Genomic DNA, 15,097 nt, shown 5'->3' on the forward strand with positions numbered 1-15,097 from the left:
CAGCAATATTGCTATGCTAAAATGTTTGTGGTCTGTTTTAGGACCTCCTGTAGTGAGCATGCCCAGTCAAACTCACTGTTACTACATGCAGCCCGCATCAATTCGGTGCTCCGTGAAGAGTCTGATTCCATTCACACTGAGAATATTCAGAAATGGCACCAGAATTAAGTCAGACCGTCAGTTTCTGTGAGTATGGTGTGAAAATAATAAGGAGTTGCTGACAGTCGGAGTCAACCATTAATTGTCTTTATGTTCCTCTTTTGCCCCACATGGAGCTAACATTCCACATCCACTTATCTGAATCTAAGTGGTGACTGCTAGAAGGCTATTTAGCTGTAGGGTCTTCACTGCAGCACTTCTTTGGATGCCCTCATTTAATATCATCACACATCCTTCTTTGCAAGAAACGCTGAATATTTCTAAGAAGTAGGGACTCTGGATGCTCATATTGGGTAGAGAATCGGGCCTTTTACCCAAACAACAATGTCACTAGGGTCCACTCAAGCTTCTTATTGTGTTTTCTCATGTAAATCTACCATTGTAACTCCTTCCTCAAAAACGTATCATGCTTTCTCTTAATTATAGCAATATCTCTCCCTTTTGTAGTGAACTCCACATTTTCACTGCTCTCTGAGTACAGAAGTTTTCTCTGAATCTTGTACTGGATTTCTTAGTGCTATCTTATGTCTATATCTCTACTTATACCCTGCCCCGCAAGAACAGTGATTCTTTTTGTATGAACTTGATCAAAACCTTCAATATTTCAAAGATCACTGTTGAGTCATTTTTCAGTCTTTTTTCAAGAGACAAGAAAACCAGGCTGTCAGTTCTTTCCCAATATGTATATTTCTCCATTTCTGGTACCATCTTTGTCAATCTTCTTTGTACCTTCGCCAGTGCCTCTGCATCCATATTTTATAGAGCCATAGACCTATAGAGTAATACAGCATGGAAACAGGCCCTTTGGCCCAAACTGGTCCATGCTGTCCATTGGGCTAGTTCCAATTGCTTGTATTGGGTCTATATCCCTCTAAACCCTTTTCATCCATATACGTAGTCAAATCTTGCTATTGTACCTGCCTCAACCACTTTCTCTGGCAGCCCATTCCATATAAACACTACTCTCTGAGTGAAGAAGTCGCCCACCACATCCTTCTTAAATCCATCTCCTCTCATCTTAAATCTATGCCTTCCAGTTTTCAATTCCCAATCCCTGGGAAAAAGACTGTATGTATTCATTTCATCTATGTCCCTCATGATTCTATACAGCTCAATAAGATCACCCCTCATTCTCCTATGTTCCAAGAAAATCCTATCCTGGCAAACCTCTCCATTTTACTCAGGCCTACTCTTCCTGGCAACATACTTGTAATTCTTTTCTGCACACTTTCCAGTTTAACTATGTCTTTCCTATAACAGGGCGACCAAAAACTGTATACAATACTCCAAGTGCAGCGTTACCAACTGACTGATACAACTTAAACAATAATGTCCCAATCCCCACACTCAATGCCTCGATTGACGAAGGCCTGCAGCTAAATCCCTTCTTCACCGCCCTGCCCACCTGTAAAGCTTTCAGCAAACTATGTACTAGTACTCCTAGATCCCTCTGTTCCACAACACTCTTCAGGACCTTACCGTTGACTGTTACCAAAATGCAACACCTCACGCTTACCTGGATTGAATTGCATTTGCCAATCCTCAGGCCACTTTCCCATCTGATCAAGATCCCTTATAATTTCTGATAACCTTCTTCACTATTAACGATACCTCCTAATTTCGTATCATCTTCGAACTTACTAACCATGCCCGTACATTTACATCCATGTAATTTATCTAAATAAATGGCAGACCACTTGCCACGGGCCTACAGTCCAAGAAACAACCTTCAACCATCACCCTTTGCTTTCTACCATTGAGTCAATTCGGAACCCAGTTAGCTAGCTTTCCCTGGATCCCGTGCGACCTAACTTTCATGACTAGCCTGCCATGCGGTACCTTGTCAAAGGTCTTACTAAAGTCCATTTGACAACATCTACTGTCTTATCCTGATCCATTCCCTTGGTTACCACTTCAAAAAATGCTAAAAGATTTGTCAGACATGACTTGCCGTGCAAGAATAGGGCGACACAGTAACTCATTGGTTAGCACTGCTGCCTCACAGCGTCAGGGACCCAGTTCAGTTCCACCCTCGGTTGACTGTCCGTGTGGAATTTGCACATTCTCCCCATGTCTGCGTGGGTTTCCTCCCACAGCCCAAAGATATGCAGGGTAGGTGGATTGGTCATACTAAATTGCCTGCAGTGTCCAGAGATGTTTAGACATGGGGAAATGCAAGGGTAGGGGAATGAGTCAGGGTGGGATGCTCTTCGGTGTGGCGGTGTGGACTTGTTAGGCTGAATGGCCATTTTCCACACTTTAGGGATTCTATGATTCTATGAAATTCCATGCTGACTATCCCTAATCAGACCTCAACTAGTCAAATGTTCGTTGATCCTGTCCGTCAGTACTCTGGCTAGTAACCTGCCTACCACTGATGTCGGGCTCACTGGCCTGTAGTTCCCTTGCTTGTCTTTGCTACCTTTCTTAAACAATGGAACAACATTAGCGTCTTCCAGAACTTCAACAGTGGCTAAAGATGAAGTTAAAAAAAATCTCTGCAAGGATCACTGCAATTTCTTCCCTTGGCTCTCACAACATCTGAGGATACACTTGATCAGGCCCAGGGGATTTATTCACCTTAATGCACTTTCAGGCTGCCATACCTCCTGTCTGGTAATGTGCATGCGGTCCAAAACATCCCCACTTGTTTCCCTTATTTCCTTAGCATCCATAATTCTCTCCTCATGTCCTGTGACTCCACACATAGATGGCCTTGCTGATCTGTAAGGGGACTTAGTTTCTCACTAGCCACCCTCTTACTCTTAGTATAGCTATAAAATTTCTTGGGATTATATTTAACCTTATCTGCCAGATCAATCTCATGTCCTGTTTTTGCACTTCTGCCTTCCCTCTTGAGTTTGCTCTTACACTTCTTATGGTCATCTAGGGATTCACTTGAGCTGCATAGCTTAAACCCAATGGATGCCTTGTTCTTTTTCCTGACCAGAGCCTCAATATCTCTCGTAAGCCAGGAATCCCTAAACCTGTCAGTTTTTGCCTTCACCCTAACAGGGACTTGCTGTCCCTTGACTCTTAATATCACACCTTTAAAAACCTCTCATTTGCAGTCTTTCCTTTTCCTTAAAACAGACTAACCCAATCAACCTCCACTAGATCCTGCCTAATGGCCCCAGAATTGGTTCTGCTCCAGTTTAGCACCTTGACTTGTGGATCTGTCCTATCTTTTTTTCCATAACTGTGTTAAAATTAAGAGAGTCATGGTCACCTGGACCCAAAGTGCTCTCCGACAAACATTATATTCACTTGCTCAACCTTGTTTCCTAAGAGAAGGTCCAGTGTTGCACTCTCCCGAGTAGGACCATCTCCATACTAATTTAGAAAAGTTTTCTTGGACACATTTGACAAACTCCCCCCTGACCAGGCCTTTTACACTCTGGGTGGCCCAGTCAATATGGGTGAAATTAAAATGTCCAACCAATAGTACTCTATTATTCCTATAGATATCTGCAGTCGCTCTACACATCTGCTTCTGTGGTACCCACTGGCTATTTGGGAGTGTATAATACACTCCCAACAAAGTGATCATCCCCTTCTTGTTTCTAAGTCCTAACAATATGGCCTCATTTGATGACCTCTTAAGAAGATCCTCTCTAAGCACTGTTGCTGTGCCCACGCCCTTTCAAAAGGGAAACTTCATTTCCTCACTTACTTGTACTTGTGTCACACCTGTAGCTTCTGTATCCTGAAACAGTGAGTTGCCAGTCCTGCTCTTCTCTCAGCCATGTTTCAGTTATCGCCGTAATATCCCAGTCGCCAGAGCCAATCCATGCTCTGAGCTCATCTGATTTACAAGTCAGGCCTCATGTGTGAAATAAATTCACTTTAAACCAGAATATTTTTCCCTTGCTTTGCTGTACCCATGGCTACCCTGATTGTCCCCTGACTTCTTGATGGCACCTCTCTTATTCAGAGTCCCACCCCCCTGCCAAACTAGTTTAAATCCTCTCTGGTAACACTAACAAATCTCCCCACGAGGATATTGGACTCCCTCTGGTTCAAGTCCAACCCATCCCTCTTCTACAGGTCACCTCTACCCCAGACGAGATCCCAATGATTCATGAACTGAAAACTCAAGCCCCTACACCAGCTATACAATCTCTCATTCACCTGGCTTATTTTTCTATCCTCACTGGCATGTGGCATTGGGGGTAATCCAGAGATCACTACCCTTGAGGTCCTGCTTTTTAAATTCTTACCTTACTCCCAATACTCATTTCACATCACCCCATCCCTTTGTCTATCTATGTAATTTGTACCAATCTGCACAATGACCTCTGGCTGTTCACCTTCCTCCTTCAGAATGTATTGCAACTGCTTAGAGGCATCCTTGACCCTGGCACCTGGGAGGCAAAACACCATCTTGGCATCTCTTCTGTGGTCACAGACTCTCCTGTGTGTCCCCCTCACAATTGAGTCTTCTATCAGTATAGCTGTGTCTGACTTCCCTACTTCTTTCTGAACCTCAGAGCCTGGTGATGAGGACTGTATGCACTACTGTGTGGCCTAACCTATATTCCCTAACGATCCTGTGAGTGATTGGCCACTGTAGATGCTCTGTGACTGACTTAATTCAGATTTGTTCACGTGAGACAGAGTTAGGATCTTCATATTCTGAAAGTTACCAGTTGAGCCAGAGGTAGACGTGATTGAAATCTTTGCGTATCTGTATTTATCAAAGGCCCAGAGATGGATGAATTTTTGGATTGTTATTAGATTGGTCTGTGGTGACAAGGAGTTTCAAAGTGATTAAACAGAACTAGTAGCTTTCCACATTGGGCCATTGTGACGAGGAGGTAGGTTTTAGGGAGGCCCTAAAGGATTGAGGAAGTAGCGGAGAGGTGGGAAATTCTATGGAAGGACTTTCAGAACTTGCAGTCAGGAAGCCTAAGGAAAACTGCCAGAGGTGTAATGCTGGAATTGGAAGATGTTCAAGAGGCCACAATTGGATATTGCAGAGATTGTGTGACATCTTCTAGTGTTTGACTTTGATCTGAGTAGGCAGAAGACTGGTGACAGATAGTTGAATGGTGCTGAGCAGCACCCAGCTAGGTTCAGTATCTTTAACGAGGCTTTTCCTTTCTAAACTGTATCGCCCCTAATAACTGTGGGAACAGTCTTCTTCTGTGAGTAGGTTCTTCTGTTAGGTTCGTTTTTCAGAGACCCTCACAGACTTGATGCAGAGCAAGACACTGACTTGGTTACAAAAACATAATCCTTTATTATTAAACAAATACAAGCTGCGGAGGATCGCTGCACGCAGCCCGGCAGTATCGTGAGCGATTCTCCCTGAACAGGGGACAGTCCCCGCTTTTATACCTTTGGAATTAGCAGATATATAAAACAAGTACTACATCTGAGAACAGGATACAGCTTTGATCGTCACGAAGTGTATGATAACGACAGGATGCAATTTCAAGTGGTGATAACTGCCTGGCTTGATCAAAGGTCACTGACCTGGCCATCTCAGCAGAAACAGGGGTACGCAGCAGTGTAGGTAGAGCCATAAAGATTACAGAGCTTAAAAAAAAATGTTTTTACAAATGCTTCCCACCCCTACAGATGTTTCACATCCAATCCTATTCGGGCAGGAAGTTGAGACAGTGCTCATGTACCCCTGTATGAGGAGCGTAAAAATTCATGGAGTGTTAACCCATTAACATCTCACTTCAGTAGCCACATAACAAAAGTGGGACAACTAGTTACAACATTGCTTTTTCTTAGGATTTATAACAAAGATACAACCTTGAAACCTACAGGAACTGAATTACTGCAACAAGATAGGTTTTGTGACAATGGAGTGAGTGCCAAAGTTGAAACAGCTTATTGAGAACCTCTAGAGGCAGAAATCCAATACTGCAATGTAACACCAGTTTCCTTCACACTGCCTGAACCTTTAACCAAATGGTATTTCTAATTTGATCCTTCACTGGGATCATTCTGTTGTTTTGCTTTATGACTTTGTTTCTCATGACCTTACTGCCGAACTTTTGTCTTTTCAGAGACTCAGTGAATACTATATGGGAAATCCCAAGTGTTTCTGGAGCTGATGAAGGTTTTTATGATTGTGTCGCTATCAGCAACTCTGGCACGGGCATAGCTCGAACATTATTGGTTGTTACTGGTGAGTGGTTCGTGATGTTCTGATTTGTGCATTGATACAATTGAAAATTTCTTCCCTTTCTACTTTTTAAAGAAAATGTTCCACGTTACTGTGTTCCAAACATGATATTGTTACTTTTATATTGATAAAAAGAAAGAACGTGTTGCCGAAGCTTTTCATTATGCACACATCAGGACAAGTACAAGAATGCCAAATTTCAACCAATCCTGACAACGTATACTACGGAATAAAACAGGATTGATTGGTTGCAAGTCAATTCTTATTGGCTGAGGCATTGTCGTGAGGAAAGTATATGTAACCCAACTGCAATCTGAATTCTACTCTCTTATGTGAACCAAGCACCAGCATGATAGGCTGAATTGCTTCTAAAGTTATACCATTCAAAGCAGTGAGTCAGCCAGTGGCCTACTGGTCTTGTTCCCTCCTTTTCAGAAATCACCTTGCATCTGCTTGATCTCTGCTCAAAATTATGGGTAGTAATTCATCCCTTGGCTTGGCACTAAACCGCGATGCAGTATATTGTGGCTTCAATACCCTTAGCAATAGGCATTTTCTCATGGAACGTGAGTGTCACTGGCTAGGCCAGCATTTACTATGTACCTTTAATTGCCTTTAAGAAGGCCTTCTTGAACCGGTGCAATCCATGGGTGTAGGTGCACTGACAATGGGTTAAAGAGGGAGATCCAGGATTTTGATCCAGTGATACTGAAGGAACAGCAGCATATTTCCAAGTAAGGATGGTGAGTGGTTTGGAAGGGAATTTGCATTGGTATGCACATATGGTAGTGTTCTCATGCATGTGTTGCTGTTGTCCTTCTTGAAGGTAGTGGCTGTAGGTTTGCAAGGTGCAGTCCAAAGAACCTTGGTGAATTTCTGCTGTGCCTCTTGTAGAAGGTACCCCACTGATGCTAGTGGTGGAGGGTGTGGATGTTTGAGGATGTGGTGCCAAACCAACAAGCTGCTTTGTTCTGGGTAGAGTCAAGTTTCTTAAGTGCTGGTCCAATTCAGATTCTGGTCAATCATAACCCCCAGGATGTCACTAATGGTAAATTTAGTGATGACAATGTCATTAAATGATATGGGGCAATGGTTAGATTCTCTGTCTGTTCCTCTTATTATCTTGAAAGGTTTTATCAAATTATCTCCTAACCTTGTCAGTCCCAGCAAATACAACCCTTGGATAATCCCTCATAGAAACACTAAACTGAAGTCTGGGTATCATTCCTGTAACTCTATATTCCAAGGCATATATATCTTTCCTGAGGTTTGTTGCCTGGCACTGATCATAACAACTGCAGGATTACTTTAACCAGGGTTTTAAGTAGCTATACCATGACTTATACTTTCCTGTATTCTAGTCCTCTAGATATAAAGTTCAGCATTCCATTAGATGTAGTAATGGTGACAAGAAGTGTGACCAGCTGCAGCTACTCACAGACTGCATGGTTCAGTTGGAGAAGTGGCTAGACACACTGTGCTGCAAACAGGGGACAGAGAAAGTGATGGATACTAGCTTTAGGAAAGTAGTCACACCACAGGTCCAGACAGATAAGGTGACCGCCAGGAGAGGAAAGATTGCAGGAGTGTCCTGTGGCTATTCCCCTCTGAAACAGGTTTACCGTTTTGGATACTGTTGGGGGGATAGCCTCTCAGGAGATAGTACAGGCAGTAGCCAGGTCTGTGGTACCACAATCGGTTCTGCTGTAGAGCAGGGTGAGGCAAAGTCCAGGTATGTGATAGTAGTAGACTCGATAGTTGAGGCACAGACAGGCCACGAACAAGACTCCAGGATGGTATGTTGCCTCCCTGGTGCCAGGGCCCTGGATGTCTCTGAGCAGGTACAGGACATCCTGAAACGGGAGGGAAGACTGACAGAAGTCATTGTCCACATTGGCCCAAATGACAAAGATAGGAAGAAAGAAGAGGTCCTGTGAGAACAATTCAGGGAGTTGGTTAGGGAACTAAAAAGCAGGACCACAAGGGTAGTAATCTCAGGATTACTACCTGTGCCCTAGGTTACTGAGGCAAGGAACAGAAAGAGAGTACAGTTGAACATGTGGCTACAGAGCTGGTGTAGGAAGGAGGGCTTTAGATATATGGATCATTGGGATATCTTCTGGGAAAGGTGAGACCTGAACAAGAAGGATGGGTTGAACTGGAGGGGCACAATATCCTGGCCATGAGGTTCACTAAAGCTCCTTAGGAGGATTTAAACTAGCGTGGCAGGGGAGTGGGAACTGGAACAAAGGCCAGTAAATGCAGGGAGTGGGGACTAAAGGGAGATGGAGATATGCAGAGCATAGAATAAGAATATGCAGAGAGAAGTCGTGGAGCTCAGAGGGTCTGGAGGTTTGGAGTGCAGTTACTTTGATGCGAGGAATATAACAGGTAAGAGAGATGAACTAAGAGCACAGATTACTGCATGGAATTATGATGTTATTGCCATTACGAAGACATGGTTAAAGAGAGACAGGACTGAAAGGGTTAACATTCCAGGCTAACGACGTTTTAGATGGGACAGAAAGGGAAATAAAAGGAGTGGGGGAATTGCATTGCAGATTAGTGATCACATCACAGCTGCGTTGAGGGAGCACACATTGGAAGGATCTTGCATTGAGGCATTATGGGTGGAGCTCAGGAATAGGAATGGTGAAATCACAATATTGGGAGTTTTGTATAGACCTCTCAACAGCCCATGGGAGACAGAGGAGCAGATAGATAGTCAGATACTGGAAAGGTGTGAAAAAGCAGTGTAGTTGCGGTGGGTGACTTCAACTTTTCTCTTACTGACTGGGACTCCCATTGAACCAGGAGCTCGGGTGGAGAGTATTTTATTGGATGTGTCCAGGAGGGCTTTTTGAGACAGAATGTTGACAATCTAACCAGAGAGGAGGCCAAACTAGACTTGATATTTGGTAATGAGCAAGGTGATCACTGTTTCAGTAGAAGAGCATTTTGGGCTTAATGACCATAAGAATCATAGAATCATTGAACCCTACAGTGTGGAAACAGGTCATTCTGCCCAACAAGCCCACACCACCCCTCTAAGAGTATCCCACCCAGACCCATTCCCCTACATTTCCCATGTCTAACCCACCTAACCTAAACATTCCTGGGCACTATAGGCGATTTAGCTTAGCCAATCCACCTGGTCTACACATCATTGGACTGTGGAAGGAGACCAGAGCACCCAGAGGAAACCCACACAGACATGGGGAGAATGTGCAAACTCCGCACAGTTGCCCAAGGCTGGAATCAAACCTGAGTCTCTGGTGCTGTGAGGCAGCAGTGCTAACCACTGTGCCACTGTAACTCTCAAGATTTCGAGTAGTCATGAATAACGACACGTGTGGCTGTTGGGTGAGAGTGCTGAATTGGGCAAGGGCTAATTACATCCAAATTAGAAAGGAACTGGAGAATGTGGATTAGGAGCATTTCTGAGAGGGCAAATTTAAATTTGGCATGTCGGAGGCTTTTAAAGACTGGTTGATTAAAACTAGAGAACATGCATGACCCTGCAAAACTGAAGGATATGAACGGCAGGATTCAGGAAACATGAATGACAAGGAAAATTGTAACCTGAGTCGAAAGGAAAAAGGAAGCACATGATAGGTTTAGGCAGCTACAAACTGCGAAGCTCTTGAGAAGTATGGAGAAATTAGGAAGGCTAAAAGGAGCCATCAAATGTCTTTAGCAAACAGAGTCAAGGAGAATCCCAAGGCTTATTGTGCATTTATTAGAAGAAAGTGGGTAGCAAGGAAAAGAGTAGGCTCACTCAATGGCAATGGAAGGGAGTAATGTGTGGAGCCACAGGAAGTGAGAGAGATCCTTAATGAGTACTTCGTTACAGTATTCATTGAGGAGAAGGACATGACTGATGTTGAGGCCAGGGATGAGTATGTGAATGCTCTAGAGAATGTCAATATATTGAAGGAGGAAGTTTTGGCTATCCTAAATTGCATTAAGATAGACAAGTCCCCAGGGCCATATGGGATCTATCCCAGGCCGCTGTGTGAGGTAAGGGAAGAAATACCTGGGGCACTAGCAGATATCGTCACATCCTCTTTGACCACAGGTGAGGTTCCAGAGGACTGGAGATTAGTCAGTGTAGTTCCCTTGCTTAAGAAAGGAAATCAGTAATCCAGGAAATTATGGGCCGGTGAGCCTGATGTCTGTGGTGGGGAAGCTGCTGGAGAAGATACTGAGGGACAATGTATATGCATATTTGGAAGAAAGTGGACTCATTAGTGACAGGCATCATGGTTATGTACGGGGAAAGTCATGTTTCCTCAACCTGATTGAATTTTTTGAAGATGTGACAAAAATAATTGATGAGGGAAGGGTTATGAATGTAGTTTATATGGACTTTAGTAAGGCATTTGATGAAGTCCCACATGGAAGATTGGTACAAAAACTAAAATCACATGGGATTCGGGGTAGGCTGGCTAGATGGATACAAAACTGGCTTGGTCATAGACGTCAGAGGGTAGCCGTGGAAAAGTGTTTTTCAGAATGGAGACCGGTAACTAGGGGTGTTCCACAAGGATCAGTCTAAGGTCTTCTGTTTTTTATAGTATATATAAATGACCTGGAGCTGGATGAACACAGCAGGCCAAGCAGCATCTTAGGAGCACAAAAGCTGATGTTTCGGGCCTAGACCCTTCATCAGAAAAGGGATGATGAAGGTTCTAGGCCTGAAACGTCAGCTTTTGTGCTCCCAAGATGCTGCGTGGCCTGCTGTGTTCATCCAGCTCCACACTTTGTTATCTCGGATTTTCCAGCATCTGCAGTTCCCATTATCTCTATAACAGGATACAGATAGGTTGGAGACTTGGGCACAGAAATGGCAGATGGTGTTTAATCTAGACAAATGCAAGTTGATGCATTTTGGAGGATCAAATTTAGGTGTGAATTATACTGCAAATGGCAGAAACCTTAGGAACATTAACATATAATCGGATCTTGGCATGCAGGTCCACAGTTCTCTAAAAGTGGCAACACAGATGGCCAAGGTAATTAAGAAGGCATATGGCATGCTTTGGCTGGGGCAATGGGTACAAGAGTTGACAAACCATGTTGCAGAAATCTAAAACTCTGGTTAGGTCACGTTTGGAGTATTGTGTACAGTTTTGATTGCTAAACTAGCAGAAGGACGTGAAAGCTTTGGAGAGAGTGCAGAGAAGGTTCGTCAGGATGTTGCCCAGTTTCGAGGGTATTGGCTATGAGAAAAGGTGAAAAAGACTAGAATTGTTTTTACTGTAAAGACGGCAGCCGAGAGGCGATCTAATAGAAATCTACAAAATTATGAGAAGCATAGATAGGATGGATAGTCAGAGGCTTTTCCCCAAGGTTGAAATTTCAATTACAAGGGGACACAGGTTCAAGGTGAGAGGGCGAAAGTTTAAGGGGAAGTGCAAGGAAAGTTTTTCACACAGAGTGGCAGGAGCCTGGAAAGCATGCCAGAAGAGGTGGTGGAGGTGACATTTAAGAAACGTCTGGATGGTTACATGAATAGGGAGGAGGTAGAGGGATATAGACTGAATAAGGGCAGAAGGTTTGTTTTATCGTTTAGTTAGGGCATGATGATTAGCACAGGCTTGGACGACTAAAGGGCCTGTTCCTGTGCTGTACTTCTCTTTTGTTCTTTTGATCTTTGTTAGCCTTTTTGTTTTGATATAACATTTCAATGATTTAGCAAAAGTTTGTTTAGACTCCACTGGTTTGAGTTTACACCATTTAGACAGTACTCGGCTCTAGAGCTTTAAGGTGCAAATTCGATGACTTCCCATTTGCTTACATCAAAATCCAGTTTTGAGAAGAACTGTGGTCTGCATATTGATTCAAACTGGAGTCCTGTTTGGTGATAGGGCAGCAACGGAGTGGAAACACTTTATTGAATCTAGATTTGAGGTGGATGATCAGTGAGTGCATGAAAGAAGCCAGACTGTTGTGGCCCACCTTTCAGGTAGACAGTACTTAATGGAAATATTGCTGTATCAGTAATCTAAGTACCTGGCCTAATATTCTGGAGGCAAAGTTCAAAACCCACCATCGCAGCTTATGGCTAATACCGTTTAGAGAAAGAAATCTGCCAGTATTTCCCATTCTGCCCTACGTGTGACTTCAGACCCAGAGCAATGTGGTTGACTGTTAATAGCCCTCTGAATTGGCCAAGCAGGCCACTCCATTTAAGAGGTAATATGGATTGTCAAGAAATTGCTGTACCTGTCGGTGACAGTAACATCCCATAAAATAACGAAGGGGAGAAAAAGCAAAGAGATGCTTCAGGCCCAAAGCAACTTCAAATGGAAAACAAGACAGTTGAACTTCTTTCCATCTCTAGTCTTGGAAACAGGGCTCGTCCTATTCAGCTCTGGCTCAGCTGGTAGCACACTTGGCTCTGTACACCTTGGTTCTGGACCCACACAAGGGCTTGAGTGCCTCAAAATCAAGGCTGACACCTGTATTGTCAGATGTGTCATCTTTTGGATGCAGTGATAAACCAAGACCCCATCTGCCTGTTCAGGTTGATGTAAAGGATCCCATGCTACTATTTCCAAAAAGAGCGAGTGAATTGTTCCTGGTGCCAATTCCCTGGTCAATATCTATTTCCCAAATAACATAAAAAGAACCAGTTTATCTGATAATTGTCATATTTAAAGAAAAACTGCAGACTGCATATGTTAGTCTGTGATTTTGATACAATCAGAGCAGAATCACCTCTAAAGTTTGTTCCCTGATTATCAGTATTTTGCATAGAAAATTTCCACAAGCAAGTTTAAAAATATGCCAGGTTCCAGGAGAATTACAAAGCATTAACAAATGATTGACACTCATTTGTGGTCTGGGGCTGTGATAGTATTACTGAAGATATTACTGCAGATGTTGAAAAGCCATGTTGATGTTGCTGGCAAGTAGAAATGCACCACTTTTCTCTGTAAGGATAATTAGTCTAGACATTATAAGGAGAAGCTGGATAGGCTGGGACTTATTTTCCTGGAGTGTAGGAGGCTGAGGGGTGACTTTAAAGAGGTTTATAACATCATGAAGCACATAGATATGGTGAATAGCCAAGGTCTTTTCCTCAGGGTAGGAGAGTCCAAAACTAGACGGCATAAGTTTAAGGTGAGGGGGAATGATTTAAAAGGAACCTAAAGGTCAACTTTCTTCATGCCAAAGGTGATGCCTATACAGAATAAGCTACCAGAGAAGTGGTAGATGCAAGTACAATTGCAACATTTAAAAGACATTTGGACAGGTGCATTGAACAGGAAAGGTTCAGAGGCATACGGGCCAAATGCAAGCAAATGGTTGGCATGGACAAACTGGGCCGAAGGGCCTGTTTCCATGCTGTATGACTCTTAAATACAACTTGATATTTTTAGCCTCTTCCCACAAACCAGTTATCATTTCTTTACTTTGGTCTTAATTTGAAGCAAGCTATTTTACAGTTCCCATCAAACAAACATCAAGCTGCAGTGCTCTGTGGTCTTGATAATATGTACAGCTGTTGATCTGCATTATTTTGTGAAAGGGCGGCAGTGAAAGCCCACAGTCTCTGTGTAGTTGCTGTTTGCGGTGCTAATGGCGTATGGATGGATAAGCAAACCAAATGTTGGCAGCATATCTCTCTGTTTTGTACTTGTCAAGTTGGGGCTGTTGGCTCTGCATCTTGCAGCTCAGATGCAACAAGGTTTAGGTGGTGTCTCTGCTTGCAATGAACTATCTCGGCCATAACCTCAGAAAAACTCCCACTATGGCATTTTCCTTTAAATTAGACAGGTTTCTTGACAAATCTTGTCCTCTTCTGATCAAAAAGAGGGGAGCTTCCTCTCGGCACTCTGAACTGAAGTTAAGTTCAAGTATCTGAGATTCATTGTCTTGTCTAACCTCTGTAGATTCCTGTAGGAAGTAATGTTTAGAATATTAAAGTGCAAAATGGAGCCATTACTCTTAGCATATGCAATAGCAGTTGACATTTATATGGCATCTTTTAGGATATTAAAATGTCCCAAGATTCTTCACAGGAATAATTTATTGAATAAAAGTTTGCACCAATCCACATAAGGAAGGCAGTAGGACAGATGACCAAAAGTATTTTTAAATGAATACATTTTAAGGAATGTCTTGAAGGATGTGAGAAAGTCAGAGCTCTAAGATTTTTGAGTAGGTTTGTAGAATGAAACCAGAAGGGAACTAAGACCACCCCCCCCCCCCCCCCCCCCCCAGAATTCTGTGGCCTTCCGAAGTATCCCTCAGACCCATAGTCTCCCTGCCAGATCATCAGATAAACTAGTGAAGGAGTTACAACGGAGACTGAAGCACCCCATCAGCAAGGCACCCTACTCAATCCACTCAGCTCAAGATTTCCTCATTTCCATAAGAATAGGCATCAACAAGACCATGGTGTCATTTGATATCAATGCCCTATTCACATCGAAAGACAAGAGAAACATTGGCAACACTACTAAAACAAGAACAAGACCTGAGTGACACCATCTCCACAGACAACATGCTGAAGTTACTGGCCCCATGCCTCACGGCCCACTTTACCTTTAATGGCTAAATATATGAACAGATCAATGGGACACTCATAGGATCACCTATCTCCAGACCAATAGGTGACGTGATGATGCAGAGACTTGAAAACATGCCCCTTCCACTAATCCAGCAAAATTATGGATAGGATACGTGGACAACATCTTCATCATTATTAAATGAACCAAACTAAAGGAGACATACCAACTAATAAACAACACTCTCACCGGGATCAAATTCACCAAGGAAGAGGAA

At 43.1% G+C, this 15,097-nt stretch overlaps 1 protein-coding gene across 1 annotated transcript in view; it reads left to right on the top strand.

Moving 5' to 3' along the window:
- Positions 1-15,097, top strand: part of LOC125465267 (hemicentin-1-like) — a 434,244-nt gene that overhangs the window by 116,652 nt on the left and 302,495 nt on the right. The window contains exons 9-10 of the mRNA XM_048558547.2: positions 42-186; positions 6,183-6,304. Of these exons, the coding sequence (XP_048414504.2) occupies positions 42-186; positions 6,183-6,304 (267 nt within the window). The remainder of the gene's footprint in view (positions 1-41; positions 187-6,182; positions 6,305-15,097) is intronic.

Source organism: Stegostoma tigrinum, chromosome 29 (assembly GCF_030684315.1).
Source record: "Stegostoma tigrinum isolate sSteTig4 chromosome 29, sSteTig4.hap1, whole genome shotgun sequence".
Classification (NCBI taxonomy): Eukaryota; Metazoa; Chordata; class Chondrichthyes; order Orectolobiformes; family Stegostomatidae; genus Stegostoma; species Stegostoma tigrinum.